This window comes from Artemia franciscana, unplaced genomic scaffold (genome assembly GCF_032884065.1).
Source record: "Artemia franciscana unplaced genomic scaffold, ASM3288406v1 PGA_scaffold_32, whole genome shotgun sequence".
In the NCBI taxonomy this organism is placed as follows: Eukaryota; Metazoa; Arthropoda; class Branchiopoda; order Anostraca; family Artemiidae; genus Artemia; species Artemia franciscana.
In genome coordinates this window covers 2,462,060-2,484,400 of record NW_027062665.1, presented here as the reverse complement: position 1 = coordinate 2,484,400, position 22,341 = coordinate 2,462,060, and the positions used below count along the sequence as shown (strand labels likewise).

Genomic DNA, 22,341 nt, shown 5'->3' with positions numbered 1-22,341 from the left:
ATTTTTTTGTCATTATCATGAATGATATCATAATCGTAGGATACAACTATATATGGTGTTCAATTAAAATTAAATGAAGACTTAAGTTTCAAATGGGGTTCGTCCTTTACCATTTCCACCTAGAAAGGTAAAAGCTTTTTCTCTGTGTGATATATTTTTGACAGAAGATGAATCTACAAGTTGAAATAACTTAAAAATGACTTTATATATGTACAGATCATAAAAAAGTCACACTAAAACTAAAAAAATTAGGATGTTGAACATCCTTGATTACCGAAATAACGTCATTTGGGACGCCAAAGGCATTGATGTCATTCATGACGTAAGGTACCAATATAAAAAGACGCTTAAGCAAGGTCACATCAATTTACTACAGAGAACCATGCTGAAGATATCATCGCAAAATAAACGTTCACGTAACGAAGAGGACCAAGGTGAAAATGTTGTACCTTCCAAGCTTAGAAAAATTTTGATTTCAAAGGGTGCTGCAATAGATAACGTCGATTATTTGGGTGAAACGTCTTTACATATAGCTGTTGAGACCAAAAACCAAGATATCTGTCGACTACTAATTTCAAAGGGTGCTAGAGTAGATGCAATAAATTCATGTAATCAAACGCCTTTACATATAGCTGTTGAGACTGGAAATCTAGATATATGTCTGTTATTAATTTCAAAGGGCGCTACAATAGATGCCATAGATAGATGGAATAGAACACCTCTACATACAGCTGTTATGAAAGGATATCTAGATATGTGTCAGCTATTGATTTCGAAGGGTGCTGCAATAGATGCCATGGATATTTTTAAACAAACGCCTTTACATATAGCTGTTACGAATGGAAATCTAAATATATGTCAGCTATTAATTTCTAAGGGCGCAAGAATAGATGCCATAGATTATGAGAAAAAAACACCGTTACATAGAAGTGTGGTGAATTGTAATTCAGAAATTTGTCAGCTACTAATTTCAAAGGGTGCTTTAATAGATAACGCAGATTCTTTGGGTAGAACGCTCCATACAGCTGTTATGACAGGATATCTAGATATGTGTCGGCTATTGATTTCAAAAGGTGCTGTAATAGATGTCGTAAATCTTAGGAAAGAAACACCTTTACATATAGCCGTTATGAATGGAAATCTAAATATATGTCAGCTATTAATTTCTAAGGGTGCAAAAATAGATGCCATAGATTCTAAGAAAAAAACACCTTTGCATAGAGCTATTACGAATTGGAATTCAGAAATTTGTCAGCTACTAATTTCAAAGGGTGCTACAATAGATAACGTAGATTCTTTGAGTGAAACGCTACATACAGCTGTTATGAGAGGATATCTAAATATGTGTCAGGTATTGATTTCAATGGGTGCTACAATAGATAACGTAGATTCTTTGGGTGAAACGCCTTTACATATAGCTGTTAAGACTGGAAATCTAGATATTTGTCAGCTATTGATTTCAAAGGGTGCTGCAATAGATGCCATAAATCTTAATAAAGAAACACCTTTACATATAGCTGTTACGAATAGAAATCTAAATATATGTCAGCTATTATTTTCTAAGAAGGCAAAAATAGATGCCATAGATTCTAACGAAAAAACACCTTTACATATAGCTGTTACGAATAGAAATCTAAATATATGTCAGCTATTAATTTCTAAGAAGGCAAAAATAGATGTCATAGATTCTAACGAAAAAACACCTTTACATAAAGATATTTTGTATTGGAATGCAGAAATGTGTCAGCAACTGATTTCAAAGGGTGCTAGAATATTTAACGTTGATTATTTGGGTAAAATGCTACATTTAGCTGTTATTAGAGGATGTCTAAATATGTGTCAGCTATTAATTTCAATGGGTGCTACAATAGATAACGTAGATTCTTTGGGTGAAACGCATTTACATATAGCTGTTAAGACTGGATATCTAGATATTTGTCAGCTATTGATTTCAAAGGGTGCTGCAATAGATGCCATAAATTCTAGGAAAGAAACACCTTTACATATAGCTGTTACGAATGGAAATCTAAATATATGTCAGCTATTAATTTCTAAGGGCGCAAGAATAGATGCCATAGATTATGAGAAAAAAACACCGTTACATAGAGGTGTGGCGAATTATAATTCAGAAATTTGTCAGCTACTAATTTCAAAAGGTGCTACAATAGATAGCGCAGATTCTTTGGGTAGAACGCTCCATACAGCTGTTATGAAAGGATATCTAGATATGTGTCGGCTATTGATTTCAAAGGGTGCTGCAATAGATACCGTAGATTCTTTGGGTGAAACGCCTTTACATATAGCTGTTAAGACTGGAAATCTAGATATTTGTCAGCTATTAATTTCTAAGGGTGCAACAATAGATGCCATAGATTCTAAGAAAAAAACACCTTTACATAAAGCTGTTGCGACTGGAAATCTAGAAATTTGTCAGCTACTAATTTCAAAGGGTGCTACAATAGATAACGTAGATTCTTTGGGTGAAACGCCTTTACATATAGCTGTTAAGACTGGAAACAAATATATTTGTCAACTATTAATTTCAAAGGGTGCTAGAGCAGATGCAATAAATTCTTGTAATCAAACGCCTTTACATATAGCTGTTGACACTGAAGATCTAAACATTTCTCTGCTTTTGATTTCAAACGGTGCTACAATAGATGCCATAGATTTTATGAATGAAACACCACTACATTATGCTGCTTCGTCTGGAAAACTAAAAGCTTGTAAGCTATTGATTTCAAATGGGGCTACAATAGATGCTTTAAATTCTAGTAACTCAACCCCTTTACATCTTGCTGCACAGAACGGTCACTTGAAGGTGTGTAGGTTACTATTGTCCAAGGGTGCAGGCATGAATTCTATAAACTCAAATAATGAGACACCTTTAATGCTTGCTTCTTCCTCTTACACCTCAAAGGTAGGGGTGGCTAAATATCTTTCAGCAAATAACGCAGTTTTTCATCCTTACGCGTTGAAATCCATTTGCCGGGACGTAATAAATAAAACTCCACGCCATACTCAAATGTTCGATAATGTTTCGAATATACCGGAAATTTTGAAAAATTACCTAACTTATAAGGATGAACTTAAAAGTTTTAGAACTACTTTTTTCAAAAAATTTTCTATGTTTGGTAGTTATTCCGTGGAATACACCCGAAATAAGAGAAGTTGGGTCAGGAGAAAGAGTGATTTAAACATGATTTTATACAACAAAAAGCCATAAAACGTCAAAACTTCACATGGGGTCTGAATAAATTTATTTTCAAATATTATTTGCAATTTATTTTCAAAGTAAATATTATTTCCACAAATGTAGAAGTATGCTAATAAGTTTCTGTTGAACAGCAAAAAAGTGTTCTTCAAACAATTTGCGATAACTTGGTTTTTAAACTAGGGCTCAAAAAACTCAAACAGAACTCTAGTCCTTCTACCTGTTGTTTCTGTTCAATTCTCATGAAATGACACTACACTAAAATATTTTTTTTTTAGCTACAATTACTCAAAAATTATGGAACAGCACCAAGCCACCAAGAAATAGTAAGAAGTGGTGAATGTGCAAATACTGAGGGCTGTCCACGTGGGATGTTGAAGAGAGAAGAAGTTGATCAGCCCAATTTTCTATTCTTAAGGATACCACCTAAGCTCCCAAGGTTTATGTTTGATCCTAAAGTGGTACAAAATATAGAAGGGAGCGCGTACAAGGCAATTTAGGCACCGATAAGTGACACGGACCAATGAAACCAATGGATAATGCAAGATCCAAACAGAGTTTGAATTATAAAAGATCTACTACTTGCAATAAATAACAAGCTATAAGAACCACTATTTTTACCCTTGTCAAACAGTTCGTGGTAACGAACTGTAGTAAGGAGCGACCCGGCTCAATAGTAAACGAAACTCTATAAAACGGAATTTTGATGCTAAAATATACATCAAAAGAATCGGATTTTCATGCTGATTTTAAATATATAAGTTTCATCAAATTTAATCTTTGTCATCAAAAGTTACGAGCCTGAGGAAATTTGCCTTATTTTGGAAAATAGGGGGAAACAACCCCTAAAAGTCATAGAATCTTAACAAATCACACCATCGCATTCGTCGTATCAGAGAACCCTACAGCGAAAATTTCAAGCTCCTATCTACAAAAATGTGGAATTTCGTATTTTTTGCCAGAAGACAAATCACGGGTGCGTGTTTATTTGTTTGTTTTTTTCCCCAGGGGTCATCTTATCGACCAAGTGGTCCTAGAATGTCGCAAGAGGGCTCATTCTAACGGAAATGAAAAGTTTTGGAGGGCACCTAGGCCCCCTCCCACGCTCATTTTTTCTCCAAAGTCAACGGATCAAAATTTTGAGATGGCCATTTTTTCCGCATTGTCAAAAATCATAATAACTATGTCTTTGGGAATGACTTACTCCCCCACAGTCCCTGGGGGAGGGGCTGCAAGTTACAAACTTCGACCAGTGTTTACATATAATAATGGTTATTGGGAAGTGTACAGACCTTTTCAGGGGGATTTTTTTAGTTTTGGGGGTGGGGTTGTGTGTTTGAGGGGAAGGGGCTATGTGGGAGGATCTTACCATGGAGAAATATGTCATGGGGGAACAGAAATTCAATGAAAAGGGCGCAGGATTTTCTAAAATTACTATAAAAAACAATGAAAAAATAAACATGAAAAGTTTTTTTCAATTGAAAGTAAGGAGTAGCATTGAAACTTAAAACGAACAGAGATTATTACGCATATGAGGGGTTCTAAAAATACTTTAGCATAAAGAGCCTGGTATTTAGGAGGAGATAAATACCTCACTCTTTATGCTATAGTGTTTTTAGTAATTTCAACTATTTATTCTACGGCCTTTCTGATTCCGCAATCCCTCGCTCTTTACGCTAAAGTTTTTCTCTTTGCCACAATTCTGTTTTTTAAAACAATTAAAAGCTTTAGCGTATAGAGCGAGGGATTGCGGAGGGGACAACCCATTTCATATATGGAGTAATTTCTGTTCGTTTTAAGTTTTAATGTCGCTCCTTACTTTCAGTTAATAAAACTAGTTTTTATTTCAAAATAGTACGGTACCTGAAAATGTAGAGCATCTTTGCAGTTCACATAGAATAGACAATTTCCCATTCATAAAAGAAGAGAGAGGCACTGATTAATAGACAAAACAATATATCAATCATATGATTTATAATATTACAAAAAGCGGTTTGACAAATGAAGGGAAAGTGGACATCCACATGACTCGGCAATCAAACAGTTCATGGGAACGAACTGTAAGTAAGGATTGACCCGGCTCAATGGTAAACGAAATAAAATAATGGAATTGTGATGCTAATAGTTACATCGCAAGAATTGTATTTTTATGCTGATTTTAAATAAATAAGTTTCATCAAGTTTTGTCTTACTTATAAAAAGTTGCGAGAAAATTTGTGTTATTTTAGAAAATAGGGGAAAACACACCCTAAAAGTCATATAATCTTAACAAAAATTACACCGTTAAATTCAGCGTATCAGAAAATTCCACTGTAAAAGTTTCAAACTTCCTATCTACAAAAATGTGGAATTTTGTATATTACAGATGATGGATCCGTGTTCTTTTTTCCAGGGGATTTTCCATTTTTCACGTTGGGGGGGGAGGGGGGGGGGTTGAGAGATTTCATTACTTGGGAAGATTTTTCTATGGAGGAATTCGTCATAAGAGAAGATAATTTCTCTGAACTATTTAAAAAAAAAACAATGAGAAAATAAAAAATTTAAATTTTTTAACTTTTTCTTAAGGAGCAGAATTGAAACTTAAAACGAACAGAAATTATTGCGCATATGAGGGATTCACCTCCTCGTACTACCCCACTCTTTAGGCTCGAGTATTTTAGTAATTTCAACTATTTATTTCTACGGCCTCTGTGATTCAGGGGTTATTCTTAAAGAACTGAGACAAAATTCAAGCTTTAACTTAAAGAGCGAGGTCTTGACGAGGGGGCAAACCCCATCATATACGTAATAAAAATATACAGATATAGAAGTTTGTTAGATAAGTTGATTCGTAAGTTGTGTTATATTTATTACTAATAAAAATGTTAGTAAAAAATTAAAACTTCAAGTTGTATTTTTAGATAACCCAAAATTGGATGGCAACTACGACTCCGCCTCCACCCCTTTTTGCTGTAAAAATAGTCTCATCAAAAATATGAGAAAGACAAAAAATTTTTAATTTTTTATTAAAAAAATTTAATATGCAAATTTCGTTTTAATTATTCATGTGCAGTGAGTCAAAATCAAAACATCCATCAATTCAAAAACATTCAGAAATTAGATAAGAGAATAAGTTTTTCAACTGAAAGTAAGGAGTGACATTAAAACTTAAACTAATAATATTTAGAGGGATTAATATTCAGAGGGTCGCAGCCGTCCATTATTGCGTCTCTTGCCTTACTCGGAAATTGTATGTATATATAGTTCGTTTTTTGTATGGCACTTGACGAGTGTTGGAAGAGTCAAGAGCTCATATGGCATGAGCTCTAGCAAAATTCTAAGAGTCAATAGATTGATTTAAAGGAAAATTAGAGGCTTAATACCGGTCAGGATTTAAAATAAAAGCTCTGAGACACGAGGTCCTTCTAAATATTAAAATTCGTTAAGACCTGATCACCCATACGTATGTTAAAAATACCTCGTTTTCTAATTTTTTTCGCTCCTTTCAGCCCCCTCAGATGGTCGAATCGGTAGAAATGACTTAAACAAATCAATTTGTGCAGGTCTCTGACAAACTTACCAATTTTCATCGTCCTAGCACGTCCAGAAACTTCGAACTCGCCAAAGCACTTGACCCCACTAATTCCCCCAAAAGAGAGCGGATCAAGTCTGGTTACGTCAATCACGTATCTACGACATTTGCTTATTCTACCCACCAAGTTTCATCCCGATCTCTCCACTCTAAGCGTTTTCCATGTTTTCCAGTTTCCCCAACAAACTCCCCTCAATGTAACCAAATCTGGTCAGAATTTTAAAAAAGAACTCAGGGGCATGAATTCCTTCTACATATCGAATTTCATTAAGATCCGGTCACCCGTCAAAATAATACCTCAGGTCAAAAGTCAAAAATACCTCAAATTTTCCAATTTTTCCGAATTAATATCTCGACCCCCAGCTCCCCCAAAGAGAACGGATTCAGTCCGGTTTTATACAAAAGTGCAATTATTAAAGTTTTTATACTCAATCACCAGTTCAGAGACTAAGAATTTACCAATAATCTGATTTTGTTGTAGTCAAAAGTGCTCTTATTATTTTGTTTTTTGCATTCAGCCTTCAACTAAAAATACCCAGAATTTATGAAGTCCCTCAGTTTATTGTATTCAAAAGTGCATTTGTTAAATTTTTTGTACCCAGCCAGCAGCCAAGACACTCAGATTTACCTATTAACTGAGTTTGTTCTATGCAAAAATTTTTTATTAATTTTATATACCCAGTCACCAGTTCAGACACTTGGAATTTACCAAGTAGTTGAATTTGTTGTAGTCAAAAGTGCTTTTATTTTTTGTTTTGGTACTCGGCCAGCAAGTAAAAATTCGGAATTTATCAACTACCTGAGTTTATTATATTAAATAGTACTATTATAAAATTTTTATACTCAGTCAGCAGCTAAGAAACTTGGGTTTTACCTACTAGTTGAGTTTGTTCTATGCAAAAGTGCTTTTATTTTTTATTTTTTGATACTCAGTCACCAATTACAAGACTCGGAATTTACCGAGTGATTGAGTTTGTTGTAGTCAAAACTGCTTTTATTAATTGTTTGGCACTCAACCAGCAAGAAATCCACTAGGAGTTTATCATCTACCAGAGTTTATTGTAGTCAAAAGACAATAAGAGTTTACCCACTACCTGAAGTTGTTACATGCAAAAGCGCTTTTTATAGATTTTTATGCTCAGTTAACGATTAAAAGACTTTGAAATTACCTAGTAGCTAAGTTTGTTGTTACCAAAAGTGCTTTTATTAATCATTTTGGTACTCAGCCACCAAGTAACCGCTCGAAATATATCAACTACGTGACTTTATTGTAACGAGAAGTGCTTCTTATTAAATTTTGTTGCTTGGTCATTAACTAAGACACTGAAAATTTGCCTAGTGGCTGAGTTGCTTGTATACAAATTTGCCTTTTTATTTATTTTATTTATCCTCAGTCACTAATTGAAAGACTCGAAATTTATAAGCTAGTTGAATTTGTTGTAGTCAAAATTGTTTTAATATTTTTTTGTTCTCAGCCAGCAACTAAAGCATTTGGAATTTAGTAACTCTCTCAATTTATTGCTGTCAAAAGTTTTTTTATAGTTTTTGGTACTCAGCAAGCAACTAAGCCACTTGGAATTTACCTACAAGCTGAGTTTGTTCTCTACAAAAGTAATTTTTATTAATTGTTTGATGCTCAGTCACCTGTCAAAAGACTTGGAATTTACCATTTAGCTGAGTTTATTATAGTAAAAAGTGCTTTTGTTAATCTTTTTGGTAGTCAAATATTAAGTAAATATCCGGAATGCATTAACTATCTGAGTTTAGTGTAGTCAAAAGTACATTTATTAAAGTTTTGATGCTCAGCCAATGCAAAAGTAAAACAATCCGGAATGTATTAACTACCTGAGTTTATTGTAGTCAAAAGAACATTTATTAAAGTTTTGATGCTCAGCCAGCAACTAAGACAGTCAGAATTTACCTAGTACCTGAGGCTTTTGCATGAAAAAGTGCTTTTCTATTCATTTTTTATACTTAGTCACCGATTAAAAGACTTGGATCTTAAAAAGTAGGTACGTTTGTTCCTATCAAAAGTGCTTTTATTAATTATTTGGTACTCAGCCACCAACTAACCACTCGGCATTTATGAACTAAGTGAGTTTATGGTAGTCAAACGTGCTTCTTATTAAAAAAAAAATTCTCAGTCAGCAGCTAAGACACTTACCTTACCTTACCTTAGATCCTACTGAGCCATCGGTGGCGCATAAGGCATCGACAAAGTCTCTCCATTCATCACGAAGCTATGCAGCTGCAGTGATATCTTCCCATTGCGGAGTGAGGGAAATTTTTGCCTTTTTCAGGTCCCGATCATACTGCCTCCGCAATGTGTGTTTTGGTCGGCCTCGTCTTCGCCTTCCTTATGGCTGCCATTGATACACTCTTGAGGGCAGTCTGTCTTTGGGCATGCGTAGAACATGATACAAATATGTCCATCTTCGTTTCTTCAAAACTTCGGTCCCTATTGACTGGTTTGTTTTCAGCCGGATTTCCCTATTGGTAATTTTCTGATGCCAACTGATTTTGAGGATCCTTCGAATGCAAATGTTTTCGAATCCAAGGATACGTTTCTCAAGTTGTTGGTTGAGTTTCCAACATTCACTGCCGTACATCAATATAAACAAAACATTGCTGTTGAACAGGCGCAATTTTAAACGAAGTGAGTATTTGCTGCTTCTCCAAATTGGTGTTAGTCTGTTGAAGGCGCCTAATACTTGTCAAATCCTTCTCTTGATTTCAAATGTGCATGGGGCATTTGACAGAACTTGAGACTTTTATCATGAATCTAACCTACTTTCAAAGTCTGCAATGATTAATAACAAATAGCGTAATTACCTCAAGGGTCGTCAGGTAATTACACTCTTTGGCTAATAGGCGTGCAGTTAGTTCAAATCATTTGAACACAATGGATTATATTGGACATAAAGGATAATTATGGCCGGAAAAGGGCCCTTTGAGGTGGAAGCTTGGGCCCCCTGGAAAATCTGGTGTGGGCATTTGCCCACCCCTGACCCACCCCCCAAATGGCACCTCTGCTCTTTTAATAAAATCTTAGCAATACTTAATCAAAATATTAACCCTCTTTTACCCGCCTAAAGTATTGTTCATGTTATGATTCCATTTGGGGACGAGTACAAGAGCTATGAACTAAGTGTTTTGATACAAAAGGGTAAAGCATCCTTTAATCCTTGGGAATATGAGATGGCTACTGAAATTCACCCCGCTTATCCCATTTCCGAAACTTTTTGATATGGTTTTAATTCATCAGTAGCCATTTTACACGGCATTTCCTGAAATGTATCTGATCAAAATATTGATATGTTCTTTTTTTCAAAATAGTCAAAAGATAAAAATAACTATGCCTCTGGGTCTGAAGATCCCCGTCCCAACATTTGGGACAAGAGCTGCAAGTTTTACAAGCTGTCAATCTTAGCAAATAAGGTCTCTACGGAAGGAGTCAAAGAGTCAAAAGTGAACAAAGAACAACCAGCCTCCCAACCACGCCATTCTTTCCCTAATATATCTAATTAAAACTTTCAGGTAGCTGCTTTGTTCAAAATAGTCAAAAGGTGAAGTAAAATCACTCTGGGGTAGACACCCTCCACCCATTCCCGATGGTAAAGGCTTTAAGTTTTTCAAACTGCCGATATTTAACATATAAGGTTTCTTATTTTAGAAGTGGGCATGTTTGATTCAGGGTGTATCCGAAAAGTCTAAGGTGTATTTAGGTGAAATGTTAGACAATGTTGAGGGGTATGTTATACTAAATCAAAAGCCACTATACGTATCCAGTTTATCAAAAAAGAGAATCCGTAATGTTTTAAGAGCAGCTGAGTGTATTAAGTTGAAACTTTCAGAAAATATTGAAGGATATATCAAAAATTCTTCTGAGGGCTTCCAGCCCCCCACCCCCCAATACCTTTTCAGTTGCCCTCAGAGGCGCCATTTGGGGGGCAAGGGTGGGCAAATGCCCACCCTAGATTTTTCAGGGGTCCAAGCTTCCACCACAAAGGTCCCTTTGCCGGCCATCATAATTACACTATTTGCTACTAGCCATTGTAACCTTTGAAAGTAGGTTAGATACATAGTTAAATTCTCAAGTTCTGTCAAATATCCATTTTCTAGATGATTATATTAATATCATGAATTCTGAATGTTGGTTAATTTTCACTGTTGGTTCTTTTCACTCGACATCAGTTGTTTGTTGAGTTGTTTGTTGAGCTGGAAAGTAGTGTTGCCACACGATAGTCTTACTGATATCGACCTATATCTAAGGTTAGACCCTGATATGAATGTATTTTAACTGTACTGTCTGCTGTAAGCGAGGGAGCCGACGGTGAAGCACGGGCAGAGGCAGCTGGGCTACAGAAGAAGATGGGATCGTTCCTTATTATCTTCCAATTGCACTACAATGAAGCAATTATGCAAGCGACGAACTCGCTGTCTCAGCAGCTCCAGGCCGCCAACTTGGTTATTTCCCGATCGCACACCCTGATTCAAGCCACAAGTAGCAAACTCACCGACGTGCTTTCAGATGCTTCATTTGTATCGATTCTCGAAAAGGCTAAAGAGTTTGTGACAGAACTCGAAACCAAAGTACCTGCTGTGAATGAACCCGCGACTAGACCCTCCTCTTTTGGTCAGAAAGGACGACCTTGAAGAACTCAAAATATCACCAAGCATCTGAAACAGCTTGTGACAACTTTGAAGCTAGGATAGAATATCATCGAATCTGGAAATTGGACTACTACTTTGGCGGACGAAATGAAGCTAGAATACTTCGAAACTTTTGACCGTCTACTAGCTGATTTTGACAGAAGCTTCACAGATAATTTGCCGGTGCTGAGTACACTCAAAGCCTTGGATCCAAGCTCAACCAAGCTTATGGACATAGAGCTGCTCAGGCGTTTCTCTGCTCTTTACGGCGAGCTGGATATCGACGACATTCTTCTTGAATCTCAAGCTGGTAAGGAAAACCGAGATTTTGGTTACTACCCTCAACATAGCAATGAAGATTACTTTCACCGACATATTGTTTACTTAAATAAGAAATTCTCTCACTGAGAAATGCCAGCCTGTAGTCTGGTTGAATTTTCCACTTTCAGTTTAATCACTTAACCTCGTTGATTGTATTCTTTGTTGTTATAATTAATCTTAGAAGTCAGCGTGGCTGAGTTCCACATTCGGTTACAGTACATTTTCAAGCAACAAACGGGTGCTTAAAATGTGTTTTTACTTAGAATATTCGATCGATGTGTTGCCAAAACCCACATTTTTCTTACGAGATATTACGGGCGGATGGAGTTCATGCCCGCCCCAAGAATTGGCCCAAATGGCACCTCTGGTTGCCTTCGGTACAGCTTATCCTTTTGGGCTAAATGATCGTGTAGCAAAATACGGTGACATGTCTCATGTTGTTGTTAAATGTATTGATGGTTTTATGGACCATTCTTCTTTTACTTGTCCTACTAAATGTAAAAAACGATCGAGAGGACATAGGAAAAATAATAGAAAAAATGAATTCGATTTACATATGCTTTCTATAGATCTATGCCAGCTACTTGAATCTAGGGGTATGATTTCTGTAATAAAATGTCTAAATAATTTATCCAAGAGGAGTTTAATAAAACTTTTCTGGATTGTTAAGAATAAAATGGCTCTTGAAAATAATTTTAAAGTAATATGCGATATAATTTGCATTCTAACTAAAACGAAATTTATTTCAAAAAAGAAAAATTTTGATAAGATTGGTAATAAGGACAACAGATTATGTTTACCTATTAAAAATACTTGTAAGCAGATTGAAGATATTAATTTACCAGAAATTCTAAATCATCGGAATGTGAAACAGGCCCTTCCTAGTAATTTGAATTATAATGATAGTCCAGTTTTAACTTATAAATTTTCAAAAACTATTGGGCAAATGATTTTTAATTATAATTTAATACTTAAAAGATTAGATAGTGATATAAATTGGAAACTGGTTTGTAACTGTAAGCAACTTGGCCCATTTGTAAATCCTACTTACAAACATGTTATAACAAGGGACTTGTCAATAATAAAACAAGATGATCTTAAATTTATAATGAATAAAGGGGCTAATTTCCGTCTTTCTCATCATCTGAAACCATCGAGTGTTCTTGATAGCTTGGAAAAAGATTTTGATTTATTTATTGATAAGTGGTGTAAGAAAGAGAATAAAAATAAAGAGAGTTTTCAAAGTTGGAAGAATTTAATTATTAGTAGAATACGAAATAAAAAATATATTCTAGCTTAAAAAATAGTAACACTAAATCATTACATTATAATGCTAAGATAAAACAAGCAATTCCTAATCTACAGAATGAATTTGTAATTGTGCCGGTGGATAAAGCTAATAATAATTTTGCCATAATTTGTCAGAAGCTGTATCGTGATATTTTAAAAAGGGAGCTATGCACAACTAATGTTTACGAAAAGGTAAATTCAGAGGATGAGAATTTAATTGAAAAGACTGAAAAAACACTTTTTAAAAATTTTAATATTAAAATAAATGACAATGATAAAAAGTTCCCTTTCCTATATTGGACTGTAAAATTTCATAAGAGTCCCCCTAAACCACGGTCTATTGCTGGAGCAGCTAAACTTCCAACCCGCATTGCTGATACTGGCCTCTCTTTAATTTTAAAGGAAATTATAAATAAACTTAAAACCTATTGTTCTGGTATTAAAAATTTTCGAATTTTAATCCATATTGGAGTGTTAATAATTCACTGCAGGTGATAGATTCTTTAACAATGGTTTCAGCTAAAAGAATTGAGTCTTTCGATTTTGTGACAATGTATACTAATTTATCACTTAATGTAGTGTTAGATAATTTAAAAACGGTTATCAAGAAATTTTTCCTCTTATCTAGTAAGAGGTTCTTAAAAATAGACACTTATAATAAAAAAGCTATATGGACAAATTGCTTTAAGACTACAGTTAACTTGATATGTTACAGCTTGGATATGATTTTTGATTTATTAGAATTTGTTTTATATAGCCCTTATATAAGATTTGGTGGTGATTTGTAGAAGCAAATCGTGGGAATTCCCATGGGGGGGGGATGCCAGCCCATTTATAGCTGACTTGCTTTTAAGTCAACTAAAATATAATTATATGATGAATAAGAATAATCCAAATAATTTAAAACATGTTTTGTCAAATAATAAAAGATATTTACATGATATTTTGGTCGTAAATTGTAAGGATTTCATTGATATTTCTAAAAATATATATCCATCAGAGCTTAGTCTTGAACCTAGTCATGGCGCTGGTCTTGAAGATCATTTCTTAGATTTAAATATTAATATTTCTGATAATAATAAATTAAGTTTTAAAATGTATAATGAAACGGATAAATTCGATTTTGAAGTGATTAGTTTCCCATTCCCTGAAAGTAATATACACTCAAATATCATATATTCGGTGTTTTCCTCACAGTTACTTCGATATGCAAGGATTTGTAGTAATTATATTGATTTTAAAAATAGATGTAAAATCTTAAGCCAAAAATTGATATTAAAAGGTTTTTCTGCAAATTAATTAAATTGGCAATTTAAAAAATTTTGTTTTCATTATAACGAACTTTTAAATAAATACTCAAAGAATTATCTGGAAATTCTTAAGGAAATTTTTGGTTAATTTTGTAGGTTCACGAAAAGTAGATGCAGCGCCATCTATTTTGCAAATTGTGTATCTAAAAGAGCGAATTTCTCCAAAATAGCCACATGGTACTGATGAAATCAGTAAGTAGTGTAGTTGTTTTAGTTCATTCAGGTTTTTTGCAGAGTTAATATTTGTGATTTGGTAAATTTTATCACATTTAGTTTACCTAGTGCTGCTAAACAGAGGAATATATTAAGAGGATAAGCTTGTTTTGGTGTTACTTAGTTGTTCTACATTTGCCGATTTTTTTTTCATAGGCATATATTTTGGGAGTGATACCTGACACGGGGATACCATGGGTATTCTGTGGTAGGGACAACACCTGACTGGGTAGAAAATTTAAATTGGCAAGCCTATTGGCAAGTGTATTCTCCTGATGAGCCCTTGTGTTGGGTTGTTGCCTCTGAATTATTTGTCTTTACTGTTTTTATTGTTTGGTAAATGACGACTTATACTTATTGACGACATGACTACCTGTCCATGGATTATTTTTTATGGTTGATTGTGTATGGGTATGCTGTTTGACCTATGTGATTGTATGGATGAGTAGGGTCAAGGCCTCATTCAAGTGCTGGTCTATATTAATCACTAATTTAGGAAAACAGTCTTCCTTTTCTCCTTCGGTCTCCCTTTTTTTTCTTTTTTTTTATGTGTTTGTGCTGTTGGATTGGTGGTTTCTCTTTTCGTATATATATATATATATATATATATATATATATATATATATATATATATATATATATATATATATATATATATATATATATATATATATATATATATATATATATATATGATTTTTCTTGAAGCTATGATGTCCTAATATACCTTAATTTAAAAGTAGTGCCCTTGTAAACCTACGTGTTTTTTTATTGGACTTTTGCCTTGGCTTGCCTTTTATGATTATGAAAGACATATCGCCGAATCTTTGTTTCTTTCAATTGTTTGGGTGGTAGAAAAAAACTTCTTTTTCTTCCAATGTTTTTTCTTCCATATATATATATATATATATATATATATATATATATATATATATATATATATATATATATATATATATATATATATATACATATATATATATATATTTATATATATATATATATATATATATATATATATATATATATATATATATATATATATACATATATATATATATATATATATATATATATATATGACTTTTGTTGAAGCTATGATATCCCAATAGACCTTAATTTAAAAGTAGTGCCCTTGTAAACCTACGTGTTTTTTCTATTGGACTTTTAACTTTTGCCTTGGCTTGCCTTTTATTATTATGAAAGACGTATCGCCGGATTTTTGTTTCTTTCAATTGTTTGGGTGGTAGAAAAAAACTTCTTTTTCTTCCAATGTTTTATATAGTCCAGGCTTCTGATTTTCAAAGGCATGGTAGGCATTGAAGAACTTATTTATGTAAATATCCAAAACCTAATAGCCATCATCAACACTTTCAATTTATTTCGTTCGTTTTACCTTGGCTCGTCTTTCGTCATTTTGAAATACAAATCACCGAAAACTTTGTTTTTTCAATAAAGGTATGGTATGCATTGATGATCAAGATACGAATCAAGATTGATCAAGATAGGTATTAGAGTCCTTAATCTGTGCTGCATATCCTCTTTGCAAATTACACGGATCGCACAACCTAAACTTTTCATTATGCTCTTCAACAATTGTACAACTGTCAAAGGACGACAAGTGTTGTCGAGCTATACATATGTAGTGGACATGCATAGAACATTTTTTCTGGTATTGAATCTCTCACCACCAAAATAAAATTGACTTATCAACGATAAAAAGAGTGATCTTTTCTAGTTCTAAAAAGAGAGAAATAGTATGCTACTAAAATTAAAACATAATTAAAACAATATATCAATCATTTTGCTCATACTGATTCAACTTATTGTCCTCAATATATTTCACTATTACGTTTAAAGCAGCCTGGAGTCTATGTATATGTATTATATTAAGCTTTGCCGCAAAACATAACCGCTCCTCCAATTTCAATTTCCTCAATGATATCAGATATTATGCATACATATCATCTCATTCAAGGTTCATTCGAGATCTTCTTGAAATTTCTACTTTTACTTTTTGTACTCTTGTCTCTTGTCTCTTATGGAATTATGCAAAAGATAAGCATCTTTTTTAGTATAGACAATCTGTTTGCTCGGGAAAGTCCAATGACTGGTTCTGGTTGATAGGTAAAGCTGTCATAGAATTGTTTGGCTAATCCGATTATGCCAATAAGATTCGTCTAGGACTATTGACCTAATCCCTAATCTTGAAGGACGTATAACCAGGAGCATTGACCCCACCACAACACATGAATGGAGTGAGACAAGTCTAGCAGGTTGTATAAGTTGTAAGGAAAATGATCCGCTCTGTATTCGTTAATTTGACTTCCGAATTTAATACTTTGGCTTAAAAAAGCAGTAAAGCTTTTAGTTGAGAGTAGTATAGCCATTTTGAATCCAGGAGGAACAATCCCACGAGCAATTTTAACCTCACTTACAAAAGCCGAGAGGAACATACTTTGAATTACCGATTTACCTAGTAACCAGATTCGGTTATGAACCTTTTCCAGCGGCTAGATAGAAGCCAGATACTACAGAGGGTATATTTCATTTGAATACTTCCATGAGGCCCTCATTTGCATATAACTGTCAGAGCATGGTTAATACATAATCAACCTTCACTGAATAAGAGGAATAACCAGTTTTGTAAACCGGTTAACTGGATTCAAATGGTTGAGTAGAATCAGCTTCATCCGAGGAATGACCAATTTAGTAAACCGGCTTATATAAATTCAAATGGGTGGTAGAAACGGCGTAATCAGAAGAATGACCATTCAGGTAGACCATTTTCTTTGATTTAAAATATACCTACTAGAATTTAAAAAGTAGTATTGGACTTTACTTGAAAGCATTTATCAACATGGATATGGTCTAACCTCATGTTTTATCATATTCATAAGAATGAGGGCTTGTATTAACACTTTTTTAGAGGGAACTTATGGTCATCCATATCCCAGCTACAAGAGCCCAATGCTAAGTTGCTGGTTGAGAACCAAAAATTTAATAAAAGCACTTTTGACTACATAAACTCAACTAGTGGTTAAATTTTGAGTCTTTGAATTTGTGACTAATCATCAAAAACTTAATAAGAAAGCACTTTTGCATACAGACAACTCAGCTATTAGGCAAACCCCAAACGATTTTGGTCAACTCATGGAAAACTCTCAATCGTTGCCTGCTATGCACCAACTAACGAAGTGGATGAAATAGAGAAAGACAACTTTTATGAAACACTACAAAGTGTTGTTGCAGAAATTCCTAGACACGATATCATATGTGTCGTAGGTGATCTCAATGCGAAATTAGGATCTTGTCACAATTACTGTCCTGAAGTCATGGGACAACATGGAATAGGTGATATGAACGAAAACGGAGCGCTACTTGTCGACTTCGCCCTGAACAACGACCTTGTCATAGGAGGTACATTGTTTCAAAACAAGACCATTCACAAATATACATGGACTTCACCAGATAGCCGCATGTGCAATCAAATTGATCACCTCCTCTTTTCACGCAAATGGCGGAAGAGTCTACTCGACGTGAGAGGCTACAGAAGCGCTGATATACAATCAGACCATAACCTCATGGTTGCTAAGATCCATCTAAAGTTAAAAGTGACACAGAAAAATAATAAATCGACAACACACAAACCCTTCAACGTTGAGAAACTGAACGACAAGGAAACAGCACGAATGTTCCAATTAGAACTTTCAAATAGATTTGAAGCCCTGCAATCGGAATTAGAACCAAGGGCTGATGTCGAACACATATGGGAGAAACTTCAAACCACGTACAGAGAAGTTGCAGAGGAGAAATTAGGCTATAAGAAGAAAAAGAAAGAAAGATGGAATTCCAAACGAACCTGGAAACTAATTGATGCAAGAAAATCAGCCAAACTTTCCATTCTGTCGGCCTCAGACGCATCTGAATTAATTGTTCTGCAAGTCTCATATAGAGAAATAGACAAACAAGTAAAGAAGAGTGTCCGGACCGACAAGAGGCAATTTATTGAACAGAAAAAAGCTTTGGCGGAAGAAGCAGCAAAGAAGGGAGATTCGAAAACAGTCTATAGATTAACCAATGAGATGATTGGAGTCAAACCTAACAGGACTAATCTAGTAAAGGATGAGAATGGAGCCCTTTTGACAGACCCTTTGATGACTGACGAGAGGTGGGCGATCCACTTCGAGAACCTACTAAATAGACCGAGAATAAATGACCAAGATATAATTCCTGACACTCCATTTATGATTCTTAATTTAAATGAAGAACCACCGTCTCCAGAAGAAATCATAGCCGCTGTCAGAAAGCTAAGGAACGGAAGAATGCCAGGAGTAGATGGCATTACATCTTAGATGCTGAAAACTTCAGTCCACGACTGCATGACAGTTTGGGTTGAGCTACTGACTCAGATATGGAGTGACCAGAAAGTGCCCAGTGATTAGACCAAAGGAACCATTATTAGGCTCTTCAAAAAAGGCGATGCTCTTGTTTGTGGCAACTGGAGAGGTGTTAACATAATGTCGATACCTAGTAAACTTTTGTCAATTATTATACTACAACGCCTACAGCAGAAACTGGAGCAATATCTTCGTGATGAAAAACACGGCTTCCGACCTGGAAGATCATGTGCAGACCTAATTTTCACGCTGAGAATGCTGGTTGACGACTCAAAGGAATGGAATAAAAAGCTATATCTTCTTTTCCAGAGGTGCCATTTGGGTGGTCAGGGGTGGGCCCAGGGGGCCCAAGCTTCCACCTCAAAGGGCCCTTTTCCGGCCATAATTATCCATTATGTCCAATATAATCCATTGCTTTCAAATGATTTGAACTAACTGCACGCCTATTAGCCAAAGAGCGTAATTACCTGACGACCCTTGGGGTAATTACGCTATTTGTTATTAATCATTGCAGACTTTGAAAGTAGGTTAGATTCATAATAACAGTCTCAAGTTCTGTCAAATGCCCCATGCCCACCCCAAGATTTTGCCCAAATGGCGCCTCTGTAACAGAGTACAAAGGGTTGCTGTTTATTTTTTTTTATAAAACAAGAAAAGTAAAAGTTGTTAAAAAAGTGTTAATTATATGAAGTTGTTTACAAGTCTCTGCTTTGAATTATCGAATTTATAGACATTAAACTTTGCTTCCAAAGAGACAAAGAAAATTAAAAGAGAAACAATATATCAATTTGACTTTATCATACATTAAATTTATTTGTTGACATCTGTATTAGGCAATTAAAGCCCTTGATTTTTTTAGGTTATTGCTGAGTGAGCAATCTAATTAATAAATGATAATGTCAATATAGACTTGGAGAAAACAATCAGGAATGATCTATCGCAATTTGATAAGTTTGTTGACTATATTCCTACTCTTTAATTCTTCTTATCAGAAGTCATCCAAATTTCACATTCTTCCAAATTTCAGAAGCGGTCCTGGGTCCCGGAATGGTCTTGGGTTACGGTTACGAATTCTGATTTATAGAGAATCCCATCGGCAGTCATGGTGTCCACCAACCAGTTCTAAATTTGCTTTAATTATTTGAAGCCAGAATTGAATCTAGATGCCATCGTATTTCTTCCAGCTTATAAGCATTGTTTAGAAAACAGTACCCAATGGTCTATGAGAGGTTCACCCAAGCGATGGTAGACGATGGCGATAGATGAAGACGGGAATATCATATTTCTACGTGCATCGTTGTCCGATAATCTCATTTGTCTGACATCAAAGAGATTCATTCTGTGAATGAAAGAAATGAACAAAAAATCCCATGAGAATCTGAGAATGAATTAAATAAAAAGTAACTTTTATTCAAATCAGAGGAAACGCTTTAGTTGTGCTTATAGTAAAGGTCAAAAGGTTTCAATATTTTTTTTCCCCAAGAGGTATTTAATATGGAAGGGGTGGTCGCATAAACCTCAGAGCAGACTCACTAGATTGGAAAAAGGAAGTTTTAGTTCCCTTTTTAAGAGTCAAAAGTAATCAGAGGAGAGCTACCCCCTGCATTCTTTTCCAAAATGGGTCCGATGAAAGTTAAGGGGAAACCCATATTTTTCAAAATGGTCAAAAGATTAATTAAGAAAAACTCCAGAGTCAATACAACCTTCCGGCGCCTTCCAGATTTGCATAAAAAGAATCTTATCAAAAAGAGTATATAGCCATAGTAAATTTAAGACCAACAGAAATAGGTTTCCCATGATAATATAGTTAAACTATTCAACTGCTAACTAATAGATTACAATCGTATATTTTAATGCTTGAAAAAATATAGAAATACTCAATTTTTAAGCCAATATAAATCTTTGGTGCGAAAACAAACAGAAATTAATTTTAAACAGTTTGCACAAAAAAAATGTTATTCAAAGAAAAGTAAAGAGCCATATGAAGCTCAAAACCGGCAGGAATGGATTCATAATATAGTTTAAACTCAAAACGACCCAATATTACTATTAAAAAATAAATTAAACCCAAAATGAACAAATATTGAAACTAAAATCATAGAAAACACAAAGATAAAGGTTGAAAATATAAATCAATAAATAAATGCTAAATAGCTTCAATATTTTACTATCTATTTATTGGAGAAGACTTTTTCCTAGAAACACTTCATACGGATGGGATGGCTGTATGAACTTTGGAGGGGGATCATTCGACTATAAATCGGAAGTTCTAGTACCTATTTTAAGAGTCAAAAATTATCGGAGGACAACTAGCCCCCTTCATACCCTCTTCTCCTAACAATGAATCTGATGAAATTTTTGAGATGGCTATTTTGTCTAAAATAGTCTAAAGGTCAGAGCTGTGCCTCCGGGGTTTGCCAAACCCGCCACATCCTCTCAACCAAGGGCTGGGAGTATTAAAATCTGTCCCTTGTTAATATATAAGGTTCTTATGGAAACAGTGGTCGCGTAGAATTTCGATAAGGTTCATTTAATTTTAAATGGAAAGTTCCATTCGTTCATGGAAAGTTCCAGAGTGATCGCTGAACAGCGAACCCCACGCGTGCCTTTCCCCCAAATTATTCTGATCAAAATTTTCAGATGGGCATTTTATTCAAAATAGTTTAAATTTCAAATAACTACGGTTCTTTATACGCCAAAATCTCCAGCACTTGGGGTAAAAGCTATGAGTTATGCTGACTGTCCACTATAATTATATGAGGCTTCAATAAAAGGGGTGGTCGTATAAACATAGAAGGGGGCTCATCCAATCGGAAATTGAAATTTTTAGTTCCCTTTTTAAGAGTTAAGAGTGATCGGTTTGTAACCAGCCTCTCCCATCAATTTGTAACCAGCCGCTCCCTCTCCCACCCTTCCCCCCTTCCGATTGTATTCGATCAAAATTTTGAAGAAGCCATTTTGTTCAAAATACTCCAAAAATTAAAGAACTATAGCTTAGGGGTTGACAATTCCCCCTAAGCCCCGGGGAAAGGAATGAAGCTTATCTAAATTGTCCTTTATTAAAATATAAGGTTTTGTGGAAGGGTTAGTGGTATTAATTTTGGAGAGGGCTGGAAATAGAAAATTCTGGCTCTTTTTTAAGAGTAAAAATGATGAAATGGCACCAGCCTTGGGGGAAAGACTGAAAGTTATGCAAGTTTCTTATTGTCGCTTTTATACTTTTTTCGATTTGATACTTTCTTGACTTTGATACTTTGTTACCTTGATATTGTTACTTAGATACTAGTTTTGATGCTTGGAAGATACTCTGACGTTGAAAAAACCCATCTGATTTTAAAATGGGGAAGGGTGAAAGACTTGAAACTTTGG

General features: G+C 34.7%; 2 protein-coding genes across 2 annotated transcripts; both read left to right on the top strand.

Annotated features, from left to right (window-relative positions):
- The first annotated feature begins 253 nt into the window (after positions 1 to 253).
- On the top strand, positions 254 to 9,436 carry LOC136041686 (serine/threonine-protein phosphatase 6 regulatory ankyrin repeat subunit B-like). Its single transcript, XM_065726411.1, has 3 exons — positions 254 to 2,920; positions 3,493 to 3,675; positions 9,266 to 9,436. Exons 1-3 carry the CDS (start codon positions 254 to 256, stop codon positions 9,434 to 9,436), a joined length of 3,021 nt encoding a protein of 1,006 aa, XP_065582483.1.
- Positions 9,437 to 12,006: 2,570 nt separating this feature from the next.
- On the top strand, positions 12,007 to 18,927 carry LOC136041685 (uncharacterized). Its single transcript, XM_065726410.1, has 2 exons — positions 12,007 to 12,208; positions 17,858 to 18,927. Exons 1-2 carry the CDS (start codon positions 12,007 to 12,009, stop codon positions 18,925 to 18,927), a joined length of 1,272 nt encoding a protein of 423 aa, XP_065582482.1.
- Positions 18,928 to 22,341: the final 3,414 nt, after the last annotated feature.

Coding starts and splice junctions, on each gene's coding strand:
- LOC136041685 (XM_065726410.1), top strand. CDS start 12,007: ATGTGTTTTTACTTAGAATATTCGATCGATGTGTTGCCAAAACCCACA. Junction 12,209..17,857: donor GTCTCATGTTGTTGTTAAAT/GTATTGATGGTT, acceptor TATGTGTCGTAG/GTGATCTCAATGCGAAATTA.
- LOC136041686 (XM_065726411.1), top strand. CDS start 254: ATGTTGAACATCCTTGATTACCGAAATAACGTCATTTGGGACGCCAAA. Junction 2,921..3,492: donor CTTCCTCTTACACCTCAAAG/GTAGGGGTGGCT, acceptor TTTTTTTTTTAG/CTACAATTACTCAAAAATTA. Junction 3,676..9,265: donor TTATGTTTGATCCTAAAGTG/GTACAAAATATA, acceptor GTTTGTTTTCAG/CCGGATTTCCCTATTGGTAA.